This window comes from Asparagus officinalis, chromosome 5, assembly GCF_001876935.1.
Source record: "Asparagus officinalis chromosome 5, Aspof.V1, whole genome shotgun sequence".
Taxonomy (NCBI): domain Eukaryota; kingdom Viridiplantae; phylum Streptophyta; class Magnoliopsida; order Asparagales; family Asparagaceae; genus Asparagus; species Asparagus officinalis.
In genome coordinates this window covers 4,198,145-4,225,674 of record NC_033798.1, presented here as the reverse complement: position 1 = coordinate 4,225,674, position 27,530 = coordinate 4,198,145, and the positions used below count along the sequence as shown (strand labels likewise).

The 27,530-nt window shown below is 41.7% G+C and overlaps 1 protein-coding gene across 3 annotated transcripts; it reads right to left on the bottom strand.

Annotated features, from left to right (window-relative positions):
- Nucleotides 9,476-16,136, bottom strand: LOC109843032 (protein RADIALIS-like 4). 3 transcript variants are annotated; one of them, XM_020411965.1, is made up of 3 exons: nt 16,074-16,136; nt 15,284-15,563; nt 9,476-9,751 (listed from the first exon to the last, which is right to left on the bottom strand). In XM_020411965.1, exons 1-3 carry the CDS (start codon nt 16,084-16,086, stop codon nt 9,664-9,666), a joined length of 381 nt encoding a protein of 126 aa, XP_020267554.1. In that variant the 5' UTR covers nt 16,087-16,136; the 3' UTR covers nt 9,476-9,663. The 3 variants fall into 3 exon arrangements, with proteins under 3 accessions (XP_020267554.1, XP_020267553.1, XP_020267555.1); XM_020411964.1 differs by lacking the exon at nt 16,074-16,136 and adding an exon at nt 15,743-15,872 and having other exon boundaries at nt 15,284-15,609; XM_020411966.1 differs by lacking the exon at nt 16,074-16,136 and adding an exon at nt 15,743-15,812.

The following is a 27,530-nucleotide window of genomic DNA, read 5'->3' as shown; positions in this document are numbered from 1 at the left end:
AAGGACTTCTCCCTACGGGTGACGATGACGAGACCTCCGAGGAAGAGTATGTGGATGTAGATACCGGCAGAGGGGATCTCGATACCGGTTTGTCCTGTCTCTCTTAATTTTCCTTTTTCATAAATGCCAGCTCTTTTTTATTGAAATGGCTATTGTCACTTTAGGTAGGGCAGCCAATGATCATGAGCCACCAGCTCCTACACACGTTGAAACGTGTGATAGGCCTGCGCATGTTCGACCTGTTGGCCCTCGAAGGGTTGGTGCCCTGAAGAGGAAGAAGACCGCCCACAAGGCCCATGACGGTCAGCGTCCCTATGGAGTGGACTTAGGGAGCACTGCCGATGGCGGGGGAGGTAACATTCAATTGCTCTTGCTCCAAGGTTGTTTACCTTTTGTGATTTGTAACCATGTTTCGTGCTTCAGGGTTCTTCGAAGAGGGCGAAATCCCACCGGGTCCGGTGTCCCCTGGTGCTGATAACATGGATTGCCTTGTGCAACAAATGTGTGACGCTCTTCACGACGGGTCCTTGGGCATTGATCTGAACATCGACCTTGAGCAGATGAATAATGTTGAGCCCGTAGTCCCTTGTTCAGGTACGTCCACATTCAATGTCATTTTCCTCAAGCCTGGGGAAGGAAGACTTCTCGCTTTTGCTGAAAGTATTTTCTTGATCTTTCATCATTCAGGTTATCCTGCAGATGTTGCAATGGAGGGGCCAAGCTTCTCGAAGCCGGATGCCGGTTTATTAGCTGACATGTTGGCTGAGCAAACTTCCAGAGGGACCGAGAGACCATTCCTTGGGAATGATTCGTCTACCGGTACATATCTGATTCTCCTCCTCTGGATGATCGGCTAAGAAGTCTGCCAATGCTTGACCCTTGACTGCCTTTTGCGGCATGAATTGCATATCATATTGTGACAGGAGGATGGCCCATTTTGCAAGCCGGCAATTTAGAGATGATGGTTTGGTCATCAGAACTCTTAAGGGATTCACCTTAGAAATGACATGAATTGTCTGTCCAACTAGGTAATGTCGCATCTTCTGAACTGCGAATACCAAGGCGAGACATTCTTTTTCGACTGGATTGTACCGGTGTTCGGCTCCCATCATAGTCCTGCTTAAATAGTAGATGGCCTGCTCCTGCCCTTGATCGTTATTCTGTGCTAACAAAGCACCAAGAGAGTGTTCCATGGCTCTTACATACAACAGGAATGGTTTCCCTGATATTGGAGCCACGAGAACAGGCGGTTGAGTGAGATATCTCTTAATCTCCTCGAATGCTTTTTGACATTCTCCATCCCAAACAAAGGATATTCCTTTCTTCATGAGTTTAGAGAAAGGTTGGCAACGCCCTGAAAGATTTGATATGAACCTTCGAATGTAGGCCAGTCTGCCTTGCAAACCTCTGAGCTCTTTGAGATTCTTTGGAGGTGGCATGTCTTGGATGGCACGCACTTTCTCTGGATCAAGAGAAATTCCCTTGGAAGTAACGATAAATCCCAGGAATTTTCCACTTGAAACTCCGAGGAACGATTTTGTCGGGTTCATCTTCAGCTGATGTGCTCGCATGATTTCGAACATTGTCTTCAGATCTGCAAGATGATCGTCTTTACATTGACTCTTTACTGCTATGTCATCAACGTAGCACTCGATCTTCTTTCGTAGATGTTCGTGAAAGATCGTGTTCATTGCACGTTGATAAGTTGCACCTGCATTTTTCAGGCCGAAGGGCATCACTGTGTAGCAATACACCCCCAGCGGTGTTCTAAAGGCAGTATGCTTTTCGTCATCTGGGTGCATCTTGATTTGATTATACCCAGAGAATCCGTCCATAAAAGACATCCTTTCGTATCCGCAAGTGTTGTCGATCATGACATCAGTAATAGGAAGAGGAAACTCGTCTTTTGGACAAGCTGCGTTAAGATCGCGGAAATCAATGCATATCCGGACCTTACCGTTTTTCTTGGGAACTGGAACAATGTTGGCTACCCAGTCTGGGTGTTGTTCTTCCCTGACAAAACCTGAGTCTATAAGCTTTTTAACTTCTGACTCGATTGATTCCATGATCTCTGGACGAAACCTGCGTTGTTGTTGTTTAACGGGTTTTACATCCGGATCGATGTTGAGACGATGCATAGCGACCTTTGGGTCAAGGCCGGGCATATCCTCATAATTCCAGGCGAAGACATCTATATACTCTCGGATGAGAGATATAAGATTCTCTTTTTCGGATGATGATAAGTCTTCCGCGATAAAGATAGGTTTGGGGTTGGATTCGTCTCCTATGTTGATCTGGATCACTTTATCTTCAGTGGGTGGTTCGCGTTGTTCAAAACACATGTCCCATAAGATGTTGAGGCGTTTGATCCAAGGATCGTCGGTGAATTCGATTAATTCTTCATCACCCCCTGCGTCTTCATCCGGATGACTGGTTGAAGTCATGTTTACAGTCAGACTCTTAAAGAAGGGTCCAACACTGACGTCAGATTCACAGGAAGATATTCTGGATGAATGATCTTGGCCCAGATAATTACTGATTTCATCTTCTGAGGCGGAGGGAGTTGTGACATAACCTAAACCACTTCTGGTTTTGTGGTAATAATCTTGAGGTTTTCCTTCAGGGGCTAGAGACATTCGGACTGGGGTTCGTCTACCTTTCCCGAAATTCAGACCCTGTTTTTCATTAAAATTATACCCCATTCGTTTCATCAATTGGATGGAATTGGGTTCGTGATAATGAAACTGAGGAACTCCATCGTCTTCCTCTGAACTTCCTCGCTTAAGTTGTTCGGGTTTGACTCTGCCGAACTGGATCGGCTTCTGCCCTTTCCTTTTGGACGGGACTTTGTAGAAAGCCTTTTGTGCGTCTTCCACTTCTTCATTGGAAGCGAAAGATGACTTGATTGGCATTGTTAGACATGCCTCTGTGCACAATGCGTGCCATGAGTGGGTACCTGCATCACGATCATTTACTATTTGTCCAACTTTAAAGGATTCATCAGACAAGTACGCCAAAATAAAATCTTCATTAATGCACCATTCGCCCTCACTCGGTACATTATTATTGTTCTCGACTGAACCAATTACATCAAAGTTTAACTCCCATGGACAATTCCCTTGCGGATCTGGCTCGACATCAGCTTCATTGCCACTGTCAACATCTTCTTTCTCCTGAGATTCCAAGTAGAAAACAGAGTCGGTGTGAAAGTTTTCTACCCCTCGGAAAGGATATTTTTCCGCAATCAGGGTTCGAACTTCTCCCTCATCATTAGCATATTTCATGACCTGATGTAGGGTAGACGGGACAATGCGGTTTGCATGTATCCATGGTCGTCCTAGCAAAAGATTGTAGGACGTGTCCGCATCTATGATGTAGCATGCTACTTCAGACTTAAGATCTCCGATCTGGCACCTGAGTTTGATCTTCCCTAGGGGTCGAGTACTGTTGGCGTTGAAACCAAAGATAGTGGTCTGGGTAGTGTGCAACCGATGCATAGGAATCCCTAAAACCTGCATGACCCTGTAAGGCATAATGCTGAGTGCGGAGCCCGGGTCAACCTGGACACGACTGATTTCAGAAGATCCGATATACCCTGTGTAGTACAGTGGTCGGTCATGTTCGTGTTTGACCTGCATGTCTTCTTGTGTGAATGATATGCAGGGTAGACTTCTCGCCGCTTGCAGGCATTGCAGACAAGTTTGATCATCAGAAGCTTCAGGAACTGGAATGACTTGGGTGATGAAGCTCTCTGTATTCTTCAATGCCTCAATGAGAGCTTCCTTGGTGGTTTTGGACAACCTCAGGAGCTCGTATAGAGTAATCCTGGCCGGTATGTTGGCCAGTTGCGCCATGACATTGAATTGGAATGGATTGCTCGACTCCCCGTGTTCCTGGTGGAGATTCCTGTTGAACCGGAGTTCTTTTTGTTTCCCCTTATCAGCTGGCTTTTTGGGGACAGAACCCCCAGCGTCTTGGGGCTGTTCTTCGGCTTCTTGAGTATTCTGGTTGTAGTCCTTCAAGTAAGCCTTTCCTGACCGGGTGCCAGGGTTATCTCCTGGGTATGCAGCCAGGGCAATCCTCTCTTCCTCTGAATCTGTGAGGGTCTTGAGGTGATCATCATTCTCAGTGATGGAGGGGCTAATCGTGTTGGAAGACTTAGCCTTGCCTCCTTTCTTCTTGGACGAGGTATTCGTCCACTGCTGGTCTCCCACTAGATCAGGATGAACCCACATGACTTCTCCTTTCGAGGTGGTAAGGGGTATCAACCCCTTGTCCCTCTGATTGTGCAGGTCAGTATTCTTCAGACGCATTTCCCCTTTATGGATGGGGACAACGCCATCTGCGGTCTCCACTGGAGGGAAGTCACCAAACTGGACTGCTATCATATTGGTAGAAACAGTCTTCTGTTCAGGTTTCAGAGTAAGCACTTTAGCGTCCACCAAATTCTGGAGGATGTCCTTAAAGATGTAACATCTTTTGGTAGGATGCCCCAGCGTCCACCAAATTCTGGAGGATGTCTTTAAAGATGTAACATCTTCTAGTAGGATGTCCCAAGAACCTGTGATAGCGGTAGTAATTAGGGTCATCTACCTTCCCTGCCTCCTCCGGCTTCCTAATTTCGGGAAGTTGTAGCTTGTTGTTCTTCCGCAATAGCTGGAATAAAGTGTCCACATGCTCCTCCTTGAAGGAATACTGTTTAGGCACTTTTTGCTTATTGGGAGCTTTGCCTTGATTCGTGGGCGGTGGTACCCGAGAGTAGTCGGTTGCTAGGGTCTCTTTTCCCTTAAACCGCTGAGCGTTGTTCTGGTTGCGTTGCTGTTGCTGTTGCTGTTGCGGCTTGGGTTGTGCAGCTTCCTCGGCTTTCACCCGAGCTACGATCTCTTCAGCTTGTTCTCCTTGCGAAACAAGTTGTCTCCAGGAGCGACACTCTGCTACCCCCATCTGGGCAAGGAGCTGAGTCTGCAGGTTGTGCCTGCAAGTTTCAACCAGGGTTGACTGAGTCATACCTGAGGGGCATCGCAATGCCATGCTGCGGAATCTCTCCACGTAGGCCTTGATTGATTCGCCTTTCCTCTGTTTGGTAGCGATAAGAGTCGGGACCGAAACTTCTGTATCGTCCTCGAAGAACCTGGCCAGGAAAAGCCTTTCTAAATCTACCCATTTCTGAATAGATCCAGCAGGCAGTTTCATAAACCATTCAAATGCCACTCCTTTAAGAGTGCCAATGAACAATCGCGTCAAGATGGCATCGTTCGCCACCACATCTCCAGTTTGAGATTTGAAATAGTAGATGTGTTGATTTGGCGATCCTGTGCCATCGAACGGTTGCAAGGTTGGAGCTTTAAACTTTGACGGGTATGGAGCTATATCCCATTCGGCAGGATAAGGTCTCACCACTCCTTCTTCACGGAGCTCACTCCTGTTGGCGATTGCATTGAGGCGAGCTTCCAGTTCATCCATTTTGGTGGATTGAGGATGTAGTTCCTTTTTCACCTCTTTCTCACCTTCGGAAGAGGATCCCAGGTTGTGAGTCTCACGATCCGAATGCTCGGTCATTTTCTGTTTTCCTTTGGAGGTTGTCCTCCGGGAAGATTCAGGTTTGTGGCCTTTTTCAGCAATAAGTTGGGCCATCATGTCCTTCAATTGGAGAAGTGTCTCCTGTTGCGCCTGGAGCATGACCTGGTGTTCGTTCACTTTCTTGGCTATGTCCTCAGGATTTCCCGCCATGTAAGCAGATACTTCTTGTGGTCCGACCGAGCTCGAAGATTGAGATTCGGCTATTGCCGAATGCTCATCACTTGTTGTAATTCCTCTGGCCAACTTTTGATAGTCAACCGGGCGAATAGCTCCTGTCCGGGTCCGAGTATGCTTATATACTCCTTCGAACTGATCACAAATTTCCCTAACAGTTGGGGAATTACTTCTTTGTGACTCGTCAGAATCGGAACGTGAGGCTTTTCCTCTACCGATCATGTTGATGGTGACCTCGGGATATTCGATTTCAGAGGTCTTCTTTTTGTGACGACGCTGTCGTTTAGCAGGTCTAGCGACATTCGTCAACCTATTAAACACCGATTGCCTAGGCGTCGATGAGCAACAACTGCATTCGGAGAGAACAGCAGAAATGAGCCGTTCACACTGGCATGAATGAGCCACTTGCTGTGTTGGCTTTCCTCTTGACAGCAATTCACGCAGGTCGGAGACCTGAGAAAGATCTCGTGAAGGTGGAGATGGAACCCCCTGCCCTTGGATGGGTTGGGCATGAATCTTAAATCCATGCTGTCCCTTTTGAACCTGACGGACCGTGTCATGCTCTTGATAAGAAACACGAGAGTCGCGTTTAGGTTTATAAACACGAGGCCGAGGCCTGTGTTTGATTGATGGACTAGATCCTTGTGGATCTTGTCCTGGTTGAACGCACATTTGTGGTGTGCGTTTTGATGTTGAAACAGACCCCTGCGGGTCTTGTTTTGGTTGAACGCACACTTGAGGCGTGCGTTTTGAAACAGACCCATGAGGGTCGTTCTTTGTTTGAACGCACTCTTGTGATGTGCGTTTGGTTGTTGAAACAGACCCCTGAGGGTCGTTCTTTGCTGGAACGCACACTTGTGATGTGCGTTTGGTTGATAACCCAGACCCCTGAGAGTCGGGTTTTGATTGAACGCACACTTGTGGCGTGCGTTTGTTTGATGACCCAGACCCCTGAGGGTCGGGTTTTGATTGAACGCACACTTGTGGTGTGCGTTTAGTTATTTGAACAGACCCTTGAGGGTCTTGTTTTGACTGAACGCACGGTTGTGGCGTGCGTTTGAATGATTGAACGTGCCTTTGGAGGTCACGTTTTGGGACGCACTTTTGAGGTGTGCGTCTATGTTGAACAACGCGCCACTGAGGGTCGCGTTTGAGTTGAATAACCCGAGGCTCATAGTCGGGTTCATTGCCACGAAGTGTGCGTTCTGGAGCAGAAACGCACAGTTCGGGCACAGGCTCAGAAACGCAGTCTTTGCGTTGGGCAGTAGCTTGGCTGTTCCGCAAGTATGCTCGCCGTAAGGATCTTCTCCTTCGTCGAGCAGCATTTTTCTTAGCCTGTTTCAAGGCCTTGGCCGCGGCATCGTCGGCGTTGGTTGGGCTTTCCTCCGACATAGGTCTTTTTTGACCTATTATTTGCCGTAGTGATACGGGGGAGGAATCTTCAACTCGCAGAGCGAGTTTAAGGTCTTGGCCAAAGGAGAGGGCTTTCTTTGGCATCTCAGCAGTAGTGTTGACCTCCGTAGAGGTCCTGTGGGTATCACGCCTAGCTTTTGGGCTAAGGGACCCAGAGGAGAGGACCTCCTCATACTTGGCTTGGTCGAACTCTACGACGAGAGTTTCGACGGTGGTTCCTGTGAGGTGAACGTCGGATTGCGCCACCACTTCCTCGTCAGAGAAGCTAGTCCCCAGCAGAGTCGCCATCTTTTGTTGGTAGGAAATTTGATGTAAAAAGACAAAGAAAGAAAATTTGACTTGTATTCTCTCAAAATCGATTACAATTTGGATTCCGATTACAAAAGAGAAGAGAATGGATTTGATTCTCTCCTTTGTTTAAGACTGGGTTCTTCTTGGTAGCGATGGAGTGCTTCCTTCGATTGATCGCGTCGAACTTGCTCTCCGTTGACGATCCGACCGTCCTTCTTCACTGGAATAACTGAAGTGTTTGATGACTTCGGTTTAGAACTCTTGACGAGTGTTGAAGAACTCTGAACGAGTTAAGAACTCTGATAAGAGTTGTTGAAAACCGAATGTCTGGTTTGATGTGATTAACTTGCGTTACAAGCTAATTAAAAACTCTTAACGAGTTTAAGAACTCAGAATGAGTTAAAACTCTAAAACAGAGTTGTTGGAACCGAAAATTCGGTTAATTGCCAAGTGGATGATACCTTTGATGAAAGGATCCTTCGGGATTTGATTAACTGATCGTTGATCAGTTCCTTGATCCCCCGAAGATCTCTTCCTTCCGATTACTCAACTGCCGAGATTTGTTGACCTTGGGTGGTTTTGATACCAGCTCCCCTCAACTCTTTGCGGTTTTGATCTCAGAAAACCGATTGATCAACCTATCAACCCGCCAACCCCTTACTCAGTTGAGTAAGTTGGTTATTTATAGGGTGATGTGGAGTGCAACCAACCCCTATTTCCGCTCCTTTGTGGGCGAGAATCCCTCAGAACGTGGGATAACGGTTTTGAGGCCGTTCGACTTGCGTTTGAACAAGTCAAAACGCCTCAGTTGGCGTTATGGGCTTTAACTCTGCGTCTAAGGCTTGAGATGCAGAGTTAAATCTCTGTTAGAGATTTGAGACACACAGGCCGTGTGCGTTGAAGCTCAACTCTGCGTCCAGAGTTTGGGACACGTAGTTGAACCTATTGAAGAACGCACGTTATGTGTGCGTTTGGTGCTTGAACTCTGCGTTGCAGAGTTAGACATTCGCTGGAGAACGCACAAGTTGTGTGCGTTTCGAATTTGAGAAACGCAGAATTAAACTTCTACGTTTGATAGAGGTTGTTGACTTGTAACATCGTCTGCCATGACATTGCAAAGGCCATTGTTTATTGGTCTTTGCCTGTTATAAGATATGAGAGTCGTCAGATTGTAACTCTCACCAACGATCGTGAAGGCCACTGAATAGGGTTTTCATCAGCTGTCGGAAGCGTCGTCAAATTGTAACTCTTCTCGATCTGTGTGAAAAGTCTCCTATTTGCCCTTTCCGACTGTCGACCCGAAAGCTATTTGATTGTAGCTTTCGTTGTGAGAGCTTGACGGGAATCAACATCCATAGTGTTTTGAAGATGGATATTTGCCCACAGCTCTCTACCAAGCGACTCACCAACTAAGTCCAACCTTTTATTTCTGAAATCATTACACTGCTCATCAGCATCTCTAATAGTTGCTAATATAATATTAGTCATGCTGTTGTCGCAGCCATCAAGATCAATCATCTCAGAGATGAGGCCGTGTTTATAGCGGTTGCAGAGTTGCGGATGCAGTGATTAGAAAGTCGTCTGATTGTAACTTCCATTGTCAGGGCTTGATATAGATTAGCTATCCATTGTGATTTTTAGACAGCCTACAGTTATATAATCTATTATTTCTGTCTACTTTTTTTATTGTTTCGGCGCAATAGCAAATAGATTTGCTTTTCACAAAATTCACTATTCTGGCTATAACCCACTGAAGGTGAAGGATCTATCTGTAGACTGTAGGTTTGTTTTTTGTTCCTACTGTTTGTACTATGACAGAATTATTGTCTTCAAGATGTACCTTTTATTTTGTAGTCAAGCATTTGCTTCATCATTGAGGCCAGATATTCAATAGCAAAACACTGAAGTACTGAACTAACTACAAAGAAGTTTTGATTAGTTTAGCTAACCAAAGGATAATTTTTTTTATCTGACTAATCGAAGTCCTTACTGTTTATCTCACAATTTTACAACCAAGCACCTCGGAAACTTCAAATTTGTAGGAATTCAGTATCAGCTAGCAAGACAGAGTAGATAAGATCTAGTACTTCAATGTAAATTTCAAGCGTATATCTTCTACTGATGATGTAACAGTCCCAGTGCTCACCTCCTTGATCCTGTTGAACTAACTAACGGATATTTTCTTTGCAAGAATCCATGAAGTGATTAGCTTGGGGGGAACTGTGATATGTCTTGCTCGTGTGATAACAGCTTTTGGTCGGAGAAATCTGCAGTCCTCAGTTTTTCAAGCAGCCTGCATTTGTCAATTTCTGAATTATTAACAAATAAAAATCATATAAAGATTAATAACGTTTGGGGAATTGATTAAAGAGTTTGATCAGTAGAATTCCTGTATTAACTGCATTATAGTATATAAGTAGATATTAAATTTTCTGTATTTTATATCTTTAGCTTCAAAAAAAAAAAAAACAGATTCAATGTATGAGATATAAGAATAAAGAATGCAATAATCAAATTCTTTACCTGAAATTTTTTTTAAAAGAACCTGATCAATGTGCTCCATGTTTTGTTTTAACAATTGGCTTGAGATATCATGGTGTTATAACCTGCAAATAACTAAATGTTAATCTTTCTTGAGTTGTCGACACGTGTCCCTCTCCGCCAGATCAGACATGATCAGAGCCCAAAACGACTGAATCCACAATCTCAGCCGACAACTCTCGAGGCTGACTAAAAAGACGGTACTTGTTGGCCTACCCACCAGATCGATCCTATAAGCATTCACACTCGGCCTACTGTTTCAGCCGGCATAGCCGAGTTAAAAGACTGTGTTAGTCGGCCCTCCACCAGATGACTGAAGAGGCGGTACTTCTCGCGCCTTTCACGCAAGGAGTCGTCCCTTCTCACTAGGTCGAGACAAGAGTCTCTTCTCACCAAGTCGAAACATGCATCCCTTCTTGCCTGGCCGACCCGTCCCTTCTCGATAGGTCGAGTCGAAAAGCGGTCTTGCTCGAGCCCCCCGCCAACAGACAGTCATAATCACATTAGATGCATGATTAAAAATTATCATTGCTCTAGCCCCAAAAGTCTTTATGACTCATCAAGCTCCGTCAGCACTAAGCAGCTGTTGTCGCTTGGCACTAATCAACTGGATGTCCCATCTTCACCAGAAGCTGACACCTGTTTGCCGTCTGTCGAGTCAGCTGCCTACCTAGACTCGGCTCAAGTTAACTATGTGCCCTTCTGATCCTCTATAAAAGAAAGCCATGCAGCTCAATGTAACTCTCTGGATCTTCCACACAACTTTGAGATTTTCTTCATCATCTCATATTTTTTCACTCAAGTTCATATATTGACTTGATTGTTGGAGGAACAACCGGAGAACCTAACTCTTGCCTCTTACGAGTTCTTCATGTGCAGGAAAGAACATACCTATAGAGTCAGTCATCTAAAGGAGTTTGAGGACCCTAACTCTACTTTAATCTATATAAACCCCCTTTTTGATAATTGACATCAATAGTTTTAGCGCTCACCATGAGGCCTATCATCCTTCTTCATACGAAATGTCTGGTTCTGAGCATCCTGGTCCAACTTTTGTTCACTTCCTAAAGAATCGGGTGCAGACTATGTTACTCAGGCCCAGTTAGAAGAATCCACGTAGAGGATTTCTCAATCTTTCTAGAAACAGTTTGTTGCGTTCACCAATGAACTCGGGTTGGACAGAAAGAAGACTATGCCGAGCATGTCTCTTCCCCACCTCGCCAGCAAACTTGCTTTGTAGCCCCTTCTAAGCAGCATCAGCAGTACATGAAAGCGACATAGGAGAGCCCTAGTTTCGATCATGATGGCTGAGAGTACGCTACAGGGGCGACATTACCCGGCCCCCGACTTTCTCGTACCACTCTAGGCCCCTCGATCACTAATCATGCGTCTGATTATTATCAGATCTTTCAGCCAATCGCTGGGGCCATAGGGGGAACACTCTCCTTGCCGACATCATCATGAATGCTGCTTGTGATGAATTTAAGGTGCCTCACATGGAGAAATACAAAGGTAAAGGAGATGTAGCTAAGCATGCTCAGAATTATTATGATATGATGACCATGCTACAAGCATTGGAGCCGATCATTTGTATGTGCTTCCCTATCACCTTTTTAGGAAACACCAAGCTGTGGTGGAACTCCTTGCCCACGAAATCCATCAACAACTTTGATCAGCTCAGCCAGAAGTTTGTGCACCACTTCCTAGCCAACACTAAGCCGAAGCTGCTTCCCCATGTTCTGATGCAGTTAAGGCAAGAACCTAGAGAGAGCCTCAGGGACTATTTCAAGAGGTTCTAGGCCAAAAGACTAAAAGTTGATGACTTGGCAACGCGGTCGCCATGTCCGTTGTCATGGTCGGATTGGAGAGCAACGAATTGGCTGACTTGCTCGTTAAGAAACGAGTCACCAGCTATGACTAGGTAATGGCTAAGGCCCATGTGTATATGAACGTGGAAGATGCCCGAGCCTACAAACAGGAGGCTAGGGCAGTTAAAACAACAGCGGCGATAACATCATCGGCGTCCGAGCCAGCAGTAGGGGCCGACCCCTCACCAAGAGAGGAAGTGGCAAAAGTTCCCTCTAGAACCGACTCCATACCAATCAAAGCCGACAAGAGGGATCGGAGGAAGGAGATTGCTAAGAAGCTGGCCAACCTCAGCTAGAGACCTTGGCAACTTTTCATGTCTAAGCCCAATGCACATAAAACTTCCCAAGGTAATCAAATTAATGGTACTATCTTTAAACAAGATATTTTTTCCTACTGTATATCTATGTGAAGCTTTCATCGATTGATCATCATCGACTCGGTCGGCTTCGACTCGAAAGACATTGGTATCATTTTCATGAGTAAAACCAATGCATGTCACCAACCAAAAGACCTTGGCACCTACTCAAGGTAAGACCAATGCACACTATCGACAAAAATACCTTGATACATATTCAGGGTAAAACCAAAGCACGTCAAGTCAATCTACTTTGACAAAAAAGACCATGACATCTTCCTAAACCCAATGCATGTACCCCAACACCTTGGTGTCATCTCGAATAAACTCAAGGCACGAGGTCGAGTAGCACTACTCCCCACACATGGAGCCGAGTCGTCTCAACCCAAAGGACCGACAAATACTCAAAGGTACACGGTTCAAATTAAAAAAATAAAATTATTTCTATCTAAAAATGTCTGCAATGTAGAAAGTGTTGAACAAACAAAACGCCTAGACCTTGGCACCTACTCAGGGTAAGACCAAGGCGCGTCATCGACAAAAACCCTTGGTACCCTCTCGGGATAAAACCTATGCACGCCTTGATTTGGTCGAATTCAACTCAAAAGATCTTAGCACCTATTCAGGGTAAGACTAAAGCACGTCATCAACAAAATCCCTTGGTTCCCTCTTGAGGTAAAACCAAGGCATGCCTTGACTCGGTCAGCTTCGATTCATGAGTAAAACTTGGTCATATCAACTTGACCTACTTCAACCAAAAGACCTTGGCAAATTCCTAAGCCAAAGGCATGTACCTTAAGACCTTGGTGTCATTGCAAGTAAACCAAGGCACTAATTCGAGTCTTCTCAACCTAAAGAACTGATGGATACTCAAAGGTACATGGTTTAAACTAATAAAAACAAATATTTATGCCTAAAAATGTTTATAGCAAAACCTTAGCATCTTTCTAAGCCCAAGGCATGCACCCCAAGATCATGGTGTCATCACAAATAAACCCAAGGCGCAAGGTCGAGTGGCACTACTCCTACACACGGAGGCGAGCCACCTTGACTCTATAACAAACATGGACTCAAACAAAGCGTGAGACAAATGCAACCAAAAAAGATTAAAAAATCAAGAAGGCGAAAATCTAACTTTTTATTCAACGTTTACTCGTATTCGGCCAACCGAGTTTGAATGAAAGGGGACCACTGCTAGAACCTACAAATAACTAAGTGTTGATCTTTCTTAAGTTGTCGACATGCGTCCCACTCCGCCAGATCAGACATGATCAGAGCCCGGAATGATTCGGACCACTATCTCAACCGACAACTCTCGATGCTGACTAAAAAGGCGGTACTTGTCGACCTACCTACCAGATCGATCCTATAAGCACTTGCACTCAGCCTATAATTTCAGCCGACAACTCACATAGCTGTGTAAAAAGGCAGTGTTAGTCCGCCCTCCACCAGACGACTGACGAGACGGTACTTCTCGCCCTTCTCGCAAGAAGTTGTCACTTCTCACCAGGAACTTCTCACCAAACCGAGACATGCATCCCTTCTTGCTTGGCCAACTCATCCCTTCTCATTAGGCCAAGTCAAAAGGCAGTCCCCTTGCTAACAGCCAGTCACCATCACATTAAATGCATGGTCAAATATCATCATTGCTCGAGCCCCAAAAGTCTTTATGACTCATCAGGCTCCGTCAGCACTAAGCAGCTGCTGTCGCTTGGTACTAACCACCTGGATGATCCATGTTCGTCAGCAACTAACATATGTCAGCTGTCTGCTAAGTCAGCTATTTGCATGAACTCAGCTCAAGTTATCTATCCGCCCTTCTGATTCTCTATAAAAGAAAGTCATGCAGCTCAAGGTAATTCTCTGAGTCTTCCACACAACTTTGAGATTTTCTTCATCATCTCACATTTTCCCACTCAAGTTCATATACTAACTTGATTGTCGGAGGAACAACCGAAGAATCCAACTCCGGGCTATTACGAGTTCTTCATGTGCAGGAAAGAACGACGACCTATAGATCAGTCATCCGAAGGAGTTTGATGACCCTAATCCTACTTTAATTCACAAATAAATTCCTGTTTAATAACCGACATCAACAGGACATATAAAATATCAGCATAGAAGTTTAATGCCCCGTCTAAGACACAAAACATCCAATAATTTTGGAAATTTTCTTTGTCAAATTCACCAAGACTCTTTTCTTATGGACTTCTCCCCTTATATATTGGGAAAATATCCAGAACGCGAAGAACACAATTGATTGTTGTAAAATGGTATCAAGTAGATAAATGAGATGGTTGTCAAATGGTACCAAGTAGATAAATGAGACGTATTACATTATGCTCTTTGGATGTCAAATATTTGCAATTTACACAAACTTGGCAGAACGTAGAGAAAGAACCATAGAAGTCAGGAAAGGGAGGACACTACAGCGAACCACGCTCCGGATTCGATCGTCGCGGAACGGGTCGTATTTGCTCACAATCCGGTTCATCAACTTTGGCGACCCAATTTAGAATTCATACTAGTTAATATTTGAAAGAAAACAACCATTTTTGGGAACATAAAACAACAAAAAGTGCACCTTAATTGTAACTTGAAAATTCTTTTATCATTGTTGATCATTGAATGTGATTCTTAAAGAAAATTGTACAATATAGCACTCAAGTTTCTATGTTTAAAACCAAACATAAAGCATATTACATTCCCTAATGTACCATACGAGTCTACTCTTCCATGCAACTACGGAAAGCACTAGACTCCATTTTGTAAAATTATTTTTTATTGAAAAACAGAATCTTTTGTCTCGTTATTTGTCTACACAAGAAGGAAAAAGGAAAACAAGCAAAGGAACTGGCTACTTTCATAAGCGTAGACAGATCAAAGAATGTGAAAGAAAAAAAAAATTCTTGACTTTAGAGAAATCAATACTGTCACCTGTCAAAGATCAGTTATAGTTGATCACTAAAAATGAACACCCAAATTCTTTGATGTTATCGAATAACCAAATTAAAACAAAGACACGATAATGAGATTCGTTTAACATAACAAAGAACTTACTTTTGATCTTCCTCTGCGCAAACTGCACACTGATCATCGTAATCTTGCTCATCATCAACTTCTTCATCCAATCTACCAGATTCAATGATACTCAAATCCTCAAGTAATGATTCATAATGCTTTTTAACCTCCTCAATACTCTTTCTGCCTCCAATTATCGACACAATTTCGTTCCATCGATCAGGATTGTCTTCATCGATCACTGCTAAAGCAATCTCAAATATCTTGTTCTCTTCCCAGCTCCAACCATAGAGAGAACTCATAGCTTGATCAAAGGATGCTTGATTCAAGAAAAGAGCCCAAGAGAGAGTTTTATCACTAGAAAGCTAGAAATCCGATTTTGGAAAGGAAAAAAAAATTGATCTTTAGAAGAATAATAAGGTAGTACAATGGAAAGACTTGATATAGAGGCAAAGTGACAATAATATATCTAAACCAGCAAAAAAAAATAGAGGTTACCATCATCTTAATCACCAAGATGTATGTGCAATTAATTTTATGCATACTGAATATAGAAATATATCTTCCTTTTGGCCCACTATTAACAACTAAAATATGAAAATAACTTAAGATACCCAATAAATTAGGTATTAAATAAGCATGACAACATGTCAAGATACCAAATATATTAAGTAATCAACTTTTTGTTGTTTTAGATATGGAGAGCCAATGAGATGCATACTATATAGGGAAATGGATTAACCTTTGTATATTCGACAAGATATAATTAATAAATAATTTTGAGAGGAGATTACTTATATAGAAGATATTAACCTTCTTCTTAGATTACCTTTGTTATTCATGTAGAAAAATATAAGAAAGGACAACCCATATGCCCAAGCTTGAAATTTTTTCAGTTGTTTTCAAGGACCAAGATGCCTTTTTTTTAGAGGAAAACATTAAGTAAATTGCCTACATCTTTGGAGATTCTATAGAAGCCCACATATCCCAACCCACCAATGAACATATGAGACTAATATACCATCTTTTCTAGTAGCGTAGTTTACTTGCTTGCCTAATATTTCTTTTCTTTGAATTGACCTAATTTTCTATGTTATCTTTTAGGGCTAACAAGAGAAATTTCTTGATATTAGTAAACCTACAAGACTCAAAAGAAAATTAATTCAAAACTATGGCTTTAATGCAAAAAAATATCAATATGATAAACCTTTTTTATGAATAGGATAATTGTTTAAAAAAGACCACTTTAAAAAATAATTAACAAAATCGGTCATTTTGTTAAAATATCAGCTAAATCGACACTTTTTTGCCACATCATCATGACCGGCTAAAAAGAGGTCGATTTTGTAAAATATCAACTTTAAAATACATAGGACTGATAATCCCGTGTAATTAGTTCTTTTTAATTAAATATTAACCATTTCAGTACAAAATAGGTGAGGGTAGCATTTCATATTAATCAAAATTGGCGACCACTAATTACATAGGACTACTATTCCACGTATTTTAAAGTCGATATTTTGCAAGATCGACCTCTTTTTGGCCAGCCGAGATGACATGGTCAAAAAAAGATCGATTTTGCTAAATATTTCCAAAAAATATCGATTTTGCTAATATTTTTTCAAAAAATGTCCTTTTTAAAAAAATTCTCCTTATGAATAATATGATAGTCTATTACATAAGGACGATGTAGAGGATGTATTTTAGTGGGGGGCAAAAAGCAATTCTTCATAAAATTGGGAGCCAAATGCTTATTTGTAAATCTGTTTAAAATTAACTAGATGCGGTTCAATTACTTGGTAGATGGAATATAGTTATCATTCAGTACAATTTGGGTCCCATTAGGATCAGTTACAGGATTTCTTGGTTTCGGCTTTCTTAATGGGTCAAAGATTTTGAAAATTACATTTTACCTCCTTTTTCCAAGAACTTATTACCTCCGCATTTTGATTTTGACATATAGACTTCCGGCATGAATATATATTTTTAAGTTACCTACTCACATAGACTCCCTAACTTCTCTCAGGATACGCATCTGCTCAAAATTAACTACTGTAGAAGAGTCAAAATGAAAAATGTTTTTCCAAAGTTTCTATCTGCGAAAATAATCAAACTACACTATTCCAAACTAGAGGGTCTACCCTCCCAAGATTTGACTGATAACTGTCTCCCATTGTCAGGACAAATTTTCTAAACCAACCTATTTGGACTTTTATTCCCAAAAAACGACCCCATTCAAAAATAATTGCAAAAACCGACCTGGTTTCAGCCTCAGTGCTGAAACCAGGTCGGTTTTTGAAAAAAACTCTCCGAAACTTCACGGGAGTTGAACTCCCGTGAAGTTTCGTAGTTCAAAAAACTTCACGGGAGTTCAACTCCCGTGAAGTTTCGGAGAGTTTTTTTCAAAAACCGACCTGGTTTCAGCGCTGAGGCTGAAACCAGGTCGGTTTCTCTAAATAAATGTGAAACGGGTCTTTTTTTGGGAATAAAAGTCCAAATAGGTTGGTTTTGAAAATTTGTCCCCCATTGTCAAGCTACATATTTTCTTCTTAGGACAAATTTTTCAAAACAAACTCTTTTGCAAATTTATTCCCAAAAAACAACTTATTTCTCTCTTATTTGTAAAAACCAACCTGGTTTCAGCCTCAGCGCCGAAACCAGGTCGGTTTTTACAAAAAAAATTCTGAAACTTCACGGGAGTTAAACTCCCGTGAAGTTTAGCATGCTTTTAATTAAGCTGCTAAACTTCACGGGAGTTCAACTCCCGTGAAGTTTCACAGTTTAAAAAATTTGTTTTTGAACTAAGAAACTTCACAGGAGTTCAACTTGTTGGATAGCGGATTCCTAATCTATTTTGGTAACATGAGGTTATTAGGATTCCTAATTTATGTTGGTAACATGTGGTTATTAGGATTCCTAATCTATTTTGGTAATAGGTTATTAGGATTCCTAATTTGATTTGGCTTTTGGTTTAGAATTCCTAGTATGTTTATGATTTTAGGATTTCTATATATATAGAACAATTGGAAGAGAGAATTTGGAGGAGCAAATTGGGGATATTTGGAGCACAGAAAAGAGGTATTTTCTGAGCTATTTGTTTAGGGTTTTGTTTGGAGAGATTAAGAGCTTGTTGGTGAGATTAGTTTGTTCCTTCGAGTGAGTTGTAATCTCAGTTTGTACTCTTTCTCTCTTAGTGAAAACTCTATCCCCTTTTCTTGTCCTGTGGACGTAAGCAATTTGCCGAACCACGTTAAAATTGGTGTTTTGTTTGTGCATTGATATTTTGATTGGTTTTGGCCCTCTTGGATCGGCGTTTGGTTTGGTTCCTCGACACAGCTTTTGACACAACAATTGGTATCAGAGCTCGGGCTACGCTTGGGCTATTTGGAGGAGTAGATCGATTTGGGAAGCTCATCTAGGGTTTTAGTTTGTGAGAAAATGTGGGATCTTTTCGGTAAAGCTTCTTTCTTTTCTCAGTTTTGGATCTATTCTTCGTTTGTTTCCGCATTGGTTGTTGGTGTGTTGAGGATTATGACCGAGAAAGAGGGAGTTGAGGGTAGTTCTTCAGGTGTGAAGACTGTCCAAAGTTTGAGTATCCACTAGATGAAGATTGACGTGGAGAAGTTCAATGGCACTAACTTGGATGCGCTCAATGCGCAGAATTTAGAAGATACGTTGGAGTTAGACGGGAAACCGGACGACATTGATGAGAAGGTTTGGAAAAAGATGAATCGGACAGCGTGTGGTGTGATTAGGTCTTGTCTCACTCAAGATCTAAAATATGATGTGATGAATGAGACTTCTGCGAAGAAGATTTGGGAGGTCCTAGAGAGCAAGTACTTGACGAAGAGCGTTGAAAACCGCTTGCATTTGAAGAGGAGGCTTTATCGCTTCCAATTGAAGAAGGGGACATCCATTAGTGATCACATGAACCACTACACGAAGCTTCTTACAGATTTGGCGAATGTAGATGTCATTGTTGAAGATGAGAACAAGGCATTGCTATTGTTGAGTTCCTTGCCCGACGAGGAATATGAGACGTTTGTCCTTACTCTTATTAATGGGAATGCATCTCTTTCATATAGTGAGATCACCGCTACATTAGTGAATTACCAACTCAGGAAGAAGGACAAGGAGACTTCTATTGAGCCGGTAGCGGGGGCATTGGTTGCAAGAGCAAAGGGTCCAAACCGAGGTAGAAGGTCACATTCTAGAGGAGTACATCTTAGAATTCGTAGGAATTAGTGTGCTTTTTGTAAAGAAGATGGACATTGGAAAGCTGAATGCCCAAAGTTGAATGATCAAGCCGGGAAGAATAAGGGGAAAGCTGTACAAGCTTCAGAGGTGAATATTGTCAAGACTAGTGGCAACAATTCAGATTCGGATTCTTCAGGTTACTCATTATCTGCACTACCGTCAGTTTGTGTTGCCTACTCTACAAAGTGGATGTTGGATTCGGGTGCTACATACCATATTTGCCCTAGGAGAGATTGGTTCTCCAGCTTTCAGGGGTTAGAAAGAGGGGATTTCATGCTCATGGGGAATGATCACAAATGCTCTATTGGTGGTATCGGTACCGTTCGGATCAGGATGAGTGACGGGGTGATTCGGGAGTTGGTTGGAGTGAGATTCGTTCCTCAGTTGAAGAAGAACATCATTTCACTTGGAGCTTTGGAGGCAGCAGGCTATAGGGTGACCTTGGCGGATGCACACTTGAAGGTTACATTTGGGTCCATGATTGTGGTGAAGGGCGTCAGAAAGAGTAACTTATACTATTTGCTTGGGAGCACGATGATTGATAGAGCTCTGACGACTTCATTGGATTTGGCTAGGTTGTGGCGTTGTTTGGTGCTGGGGTATTTGATTGGTGATGTCGTGCATAGGTTGTTGAGGAGTGCTTTGACCTGCAGATGGAAGTCCTTTGAGCATATTGGGATGAGCAAGACCGATGTGGAGTTTGGCACTCCTATCCATCGAGCGAGGGGTCTTTTAGGAGGTGTTCAGTTAGACATTTGGGGGCCTTCCAAGGAGGCATCATTGGGAGGTAATCGTTTTGTAGTTTTCACAGTTGGTGATTGTTTTAGGCATTATTGGGTCGCGGCCAGTTCCCGTTGGTGTAAAGTTCTAGAAGTCTATAACAATTGGAAGAAGTGTATTGGCAGAAAGGTAACTCGTTGTTCTAGCTTTGGTAGGGGTCCTTTCTTGCGTTTGTGCCGAGCTCACGGCAATAGGAGACACTTCATTGGTGTGGAGACTTTGGGGCGACAAGATGAGATGACAGTTTTGATGGGTCGTTCTTTTCTGGAGGAGGATCGGAGTTTGTTGTCGAGCATTGCTTCTGGAGCTTCGACATATTTGGGTCATCTTAGTCATAGGTCGCCGACTGCAGTATTAGGAGTTATTAGATCTGGTGGAGCTGCTTCAGGTTTTGGTTGGCTTCGGATATTTGGTTACCCAACATTTGATCACATCGAGGATGTGAGATTTAATCCGATTGCGCGTTTGGGATTCGGAGGCTCATCTGATTATCGTTTGGGAGCTTCTGATTTTGTTCTGAGCAGGGATGTCACTTTTGACTCTCGGCAGGTGGAGAGTATTGATCAGATCGTTTGGATATCGCAGCAGGTGGAGGGTGATGCTACTTCACGTTGGGTGGAACTTATTCCACATACTCCAGATCATACTGCGTCATTTGGGATTCCAACTGAGGTGACACAGGTTGGGGATCATTTGATTTCGGATGCAGATGATGGATTGGTTTTGAATTCGGTTGCAGCTGGTGGACATGATTTGGATACGGTCATTGGTTCACCTCAGATAGAGGTGTTTGATTTATATCAGTTTGGGGCCGCTATCAGTTACAAATCCGTTGGCGATATTGGGGAAGAGTTGCAGACTTTTCTATTTGTTTGAGGGCCTTTGGAGGCCCTTTAGGTGAACTACGTGAATGCTTGATTCCTTGGGCAAGAGGATACGTAGGCAGTCTGTTTTGATACAGCCGATTTGGTGAGTAGATACCGACATTTGGGTCAGTGTTCGCACTCCCGTTTGTGTCTCGACTTGTGTGGATGGAGTCCGTTGTCATGAGTCCGTTGCCATGGCGTACTGCATGCAACAAGTGAGGCATTTGTTTTGGTTGGTGTCGGCTCAGTTTTAAAAAAAAAACTTCGCCGAGGTAAAGAATTGTTGGATAGCGGATTCCTAATCTATTTTGGTAACATGAGGTTATTAGGATTCCTAATTTATGTTGGTAACATGAGGTTATTAGGATTCCTAATCTATTTTGGTAATAGGTTATTAGGATTCCTAATTTGATTTGGCTTTTGGTTTAGAATTCCTAGTATGTTTATGATTTTAGGATTTCTATATATATGGAACAATTGAAAGAGAGAATTTGGAGAAGCAAATTGGGGATATTTGGAGCACAGAAAAGAGGTATTTTCTGAGCTATTTGTTTAGGGTTTTGTTTGGAGAGATTAAGAGCTTGTTGGTGGATTAGTTTGTTCCTTCGAGTGTGTTGTAATCTCAGTTTGTACTCTTTCTCTATTAGTGAAAACCCCATCCCCTTTTCTTGCCCCGTGGACGTAAGCAATTTGCCGAACCGCGTTAAAATTGGTGTTTTGTTTGTGCATTGATATTTTGATTGGTTTTGGCCCTCTTGGATCAGCGTTTGGTTTGGTTCCTCGACACAGCTTTTGACACAACACAACTCCCATGAAGTTTAGCAGCTTAATTAAAAACTGCTAAACTTCACGGGAGTTCAACTCCCGTGAAGTTTCGGAATTTTTTTTGTAAAAACCGACATGGTTTCAACGCTAAGGCTGAAACCAGGTCGGTTTTTACAAATAAAAATTAAATGGGTCATTTTTTGGGAATAAAATTGCAAAATGGATTGTTTTAAAAATTTGTCCTTTCTTCTTAAATTTTACTTTTGTGATGTGAATGCCATTAATTTGATTATAATAAGTAGAGAATGTTAAGTCATCCGCGCGCGTTCACATTAGTGCCCCCTAACGTACTATTTCTTCTGTTTAATCGCCTTCATAAATCAATATATATCCAATTCATTTTATTGAAAATATGTTCTCATATTTATTGAAAATAGTACAATTTTTTTATTTTATTTCCCATGATATCATTCTGGTATATATATAAACAAAGTGATGATTAGTATTTTGATAAAATGGAGCTGAGTGTACTAGAAAGTGACTGGGCGATCGAAGAAACAAGATGAGCTTCTCATTTTAAATTGTTAATTATCCTCCAACCACAAATACAAGATCTCTTATCCATCAATTGGGTTCAATAATGGTCAAGAAACTGCATGATTAATGATTTATGACGAAATAAGATAAGGCTATAAATATATGATGCATGATTCTTTCCCCACAAGTTGAGAGTCCTAATCAAGTGTGATAAAATTATTATATTCTACAGATAGCTTAAGAGATCGGAGAAATATGCAATATATGCTACGCATCCTCATTATCTATCTTTGTCGACCAAACATCAACGTGTAATATTGAATATAATTTTTTTTTTTGAGAATCTATGTCAGTATCTTTAATTTGATACTGCGCTTCTAGTTTTAATCTCACAACAACGATCAGAAAGCAAATCATACCGTGAGATGGTGAAGAGCTCTCATGTATCGCCTCACTACTAACTCAAACACGGATTGAGAGGAGAAATGAGATGTCGGTACTATATTTCTCTCTGTTATTTTTAATCTCTTCATAAAAGCATATATATATATATATATATATATAGGACCCCACGCGGTTACTAACAATCTTCATAGGTCTAAAATTAGGAAATTCAAGAAAATATAGTGAATTTTGTATTGTTGACGAAAATAACGTGATGTTGCACTACAGTAATGATGAGTAGTAATAACTACACTATTTCGCTTAATCTACTCCTACACTACAAGAGAAAAAACAGTAAGCTCTAAACTCTTTAAACTCTTTTCAAAAGTGATGACTCATCAAGAGAGACCACACTTCTCTCTCTCTTGTCATGTGAACGTAACTTAAAAAAGTATAGTGTATTTGGCAATAAATATCTAAGTAGATTATGCTCTTCATCACCAATGAGCTGTACTAATCCTTTTCGTAACTCAAACTAATTACACGGAGCAAACTAATTTCTATTTCTTCACTATTTCAAAACACAATTATTTTTACCTCCTATATCACCGGTTGTAATTAGGCCACCTAACATTAGTTAGCCTCTCGCCTCTAGAGAGAACTGGGCCAGCGCTTACGGCCACACGTTTACTATACATTGGGCTTTTAATCAGGCCTTTTTCATAATCAGCCGTTTTTAATTAATTTGGGAAGAAAAATAAAATAAAATAAAATATTGTTAAACTCTAGGGTAATAAAGAAAGCGTTCGGGGCAACAAGCCAACGACCTCATTTCTTTCAAAAAAGATCTTTAGAAAATGCAGGTTTTTCATAATGTAAAATCTATTTCTTCACTTCTAAAATCCAGTTTCAAAAACCTATCACAGATTCTTTTCATGCATCCATCACCAATATAGAAGAAAACTGGAAATTAGATCGAAAAAGTAAATAAATAAATAAAATCAAACTAATAAATGGAGAAAAAAAATGTTAAATACAAATGACAGGTTTAATTGAAAAGGAAAATGATAGGGACACACCACCAACCACAACTCCAACCACACTCTCTCTCTCATTTGCTACAGTGCATCGGGCCCCACATGTTTAAAATCCCATGTGGAGCCGGTGCACTGTAGCAAATGAGAGAGAATATACGGTTGGAGTTGTGGTTGGTGGGGTGCCCCTAGCGCCAATCAATTGAGAAAACAAGAGGAGAAGAAAAAGACAAATGTATGACGGGGAAGGAGAATTATAGATCGGCTTTGGACGAAATGAGTGGATATATAGTTGTTTTTGTGAAGTGGGGGTGGTATTGAGAAACCTATTATGTAACTCTCCTTATAAATAAATATAACAATTCACAGTTAGGCCTGTCAAAAGAAAGCCCGTCGCGCAGGGCACCGGGCCGGGCCAGCGGCCCGACCTCGCTAGGAAATCGGGCCAGACCGGGCTTCCGGGTCCGGGTGGCCGGCTGTCTCAACGGCGCCGGCCCGGCCCGGGCCGGCCCGGAACAGGGTTGGCGCCGGGCAACAATCCGAGCCGGGCGGCCCGGCTGGCAACGTCACCCCGACCTCGGCTAGGAAATGCGCGGCCAGACCGGGTTCCGGGTCGCGGGTCCGGGCTGTCTCAAACGGCGCCCGGCCCGGGCCCGGGCCGGCCGCGGAACAGGGTTGGCGCGGGCAACAATCGCGAGCCGGGCGGCCCCGGTGGCAACGGTCACCAGTTGGTGACCGTTGCGGAAAAAAACCCGGCCGGGCCGGGCTAGTCACACGGTCACCAGAGTGACCGTTGTGGCCAAATGGCCGGGCCGGGCCGGGCCGGCCGGCCACCACGGCCTAAACGGTCGTTTGACCGTATTTTGTACCAAAAAACGGTCAAAAACGGCTATTTTGTGAGGTTATTTTGGTCATTTGTCTAGGGGGCTGGTTCTATAAATAGAGGGGGGTTTTCATTTGTTTTCTTCACACCAAAAACTCATCTCTTCTCTCTTATACTCTTATACTCTCTTATTTATACTTTCTAATCCAATCCCCAAATGGCTTCCGGATCTGATTATGAAGAGCAAAACATATCTCCTGATCCTGAAATGAGTCCTCCTACTATGAGTCCTCCTACTATCAGTCCTCCTACCGAAGTTAATCCCGAATCCGGTGGCGACGAATCTGCACCAAGAGCTCCTAAACGGCCAAGATCCGATGTGTGGAATTTTTACGAGAAGATCGACGTCACCAAGGATGAACACGGTAGGATCCTCACTCAGAAGGCTAAGTGCGTTGTGCGGCAAGATTTTTCAAGCTCATCATAAGAGCGGCACTAACCACCTCAAACGCCATTTAGATAAACACAACAAAGGCCAGACTCCTCAAGGTGATATCCGACAATCTATGATTTCTCAATCCTCCTCTTCTGGTAGTCTCGGTAGTTGGAACTATGACGCTGCCAGAGCCAGGAAATGCGTAATCAGGTTTATCATTCTTAAAAACCTTCCTTTTAAATTAGTAGAAGATGATGAATTTGAAGATATGTTTAGGGATGGTTTTTATCCTGCATTTAAAAAAAATTCTCGTCAAACCTGTCAACGTGATATTTTAAAATATTATCAGGAGGAACAAGGAAAAATAATTTCTTATTTTAAAAATTTAAACTGTAAATTTTCTTTAATTTCTGATATTTGGACATCTAGAGCACAAACTAGATATTTATGTATCACAGTACACTGGATTGATGAAAATTGGCAAATATTTAAAAGAGTTATTTCTTTTATTGCAATAGAAGAGTCACATACTAGTATTAATGTTGCAAATTTAATAATGGTGATCTTTTTCATATTAGGTGTATCTGTCATATTTTAAATTTAATTGTTCAAAGTGCATTTACTGAAATTAAACCCATGATAGAAAATGTTAGAACAGTTGCTTACATGCATAATGCTTCTGAACAAAGACTTAAAAGATGGAAAAAATTTTGTAAAAGAAAAAATGTAAAGCCCAGACTAATTCCAAAAGATGTTGACCATAGGTAAAATTCCACCTATGCAATGTTAAGTGTAGCAATAGAATATAAAGACATTATAACTGATTTTATAAACTATTATGCTTCTAGTTCTAGTTCTGGTAGCACTTATGGAATAACTGAAGATGAATGGACAATTATATGTAATTTAAATAAAATGTTACAAGTTTTTTATGATGCTACAATGTTATTATCTGGCTGTTATTATCCAACCATTACTTTAACTGCTTTACAAATTTTAAATATTCAAAAAAATTTTGGGAAATTTCGTATGGATGATACTTTTGGACCTATAATTTTTCAAATGGAGAGCAAATTTAATAAGTACTTTAGGCATATTCCTCATATTTTTGGTTTGGGGGTTCTTATTGATCCATGCTTGAAGGATATTGGCCTTTAAAGTTTGTAACAATCCTTGTATGGTAATCAGATTATAGACTTAGATGATGGAACCACCCTTACTGCTACTACTCATCATCTTATGGATGATACTTTTGGACCTATGATTTTTCAAATGGAGAGCAAATTTAATAAGTACTTTAGGCCTATTCCTCATATCTTTTGTTTCGGGGTTCTTATTGATCCATGCTTGAAGGATATTCGCCTTCGAAGTTTGTTACAATCATTGTATGGTAATCAGATTATAGACTTAGATGATGGAACCACCCTTACTGCTACTACTCTTCATTTAGCTATTAGAAATTATTTTCAAACCTTATATGATGAGTATGCAGCTAGACATGGTGTAGCTACACAACAGTCTACAGCCTCGGTTTCTTTGAGCTCATCCCGAGATAAAAGTGTAAGTTTTGATAGGTATGCAATGGTAGCTGAGCTAACTGGTGGATCTGGACTTGGATCGTCATCATTGGAGGTTTCTGAAATAGATGAATATTTATCTGCTTCTTTAGTTAAATGTCAAGGGAATGCTTTAGATATTTTGCAATGGTGGAAAGTATATGGATCAGTTTCATATCCTATACTTTCCACCATGGTTCGTGACTTACTAACAGTGCAGGTTTCGACGGTAGCTTCGGAATCCGCCTTCATCACAGCAGGACGTTTGGTCGACGACCACATGACCTGCTTAGACCCGTACACTGTACAAGTGGTGATGTACTTACAAGATTGGTGGAGGTACGAGAAGCGAACGCAAGACATCGATCGGATGGCTGGAATTGAAGATAAATTTGAAGAATTGGGACTAGCAGATAGATATAAAAAATAAATTGTAATTTTTATATCTTAGGCGGTTAGGCCTTAGCTTAAAATTTATAAAGAATTATTTTGGAAATAGTTGCATATGATAGTGATATAGGTGAGTAGGTGCCAACCTAGTTGGGATTTACTTATCTATTGTGATGCGATTAATTTCAAAATAAATTTATACTTGTAATTTGTAAATGATTTATTAATTATTAATAAAGAATTTGTTTTTATTATTATTTATTTGTAATTTATGTCATTTTAAGTGATTAATAAAATTATTGTTTTTTATTATTTTTCTTGTCTTTTTTTGTATAATTTAAAATTTAAATAAAATCTAAAAAAATTGAAAAAAATCCGGGCCAGTCCGGAACCCGGCCCGGTCGGGCCCGGGCCCCGGTTTTGACCGGCCCGGATGGACAGGCCTATTCACAGTATCG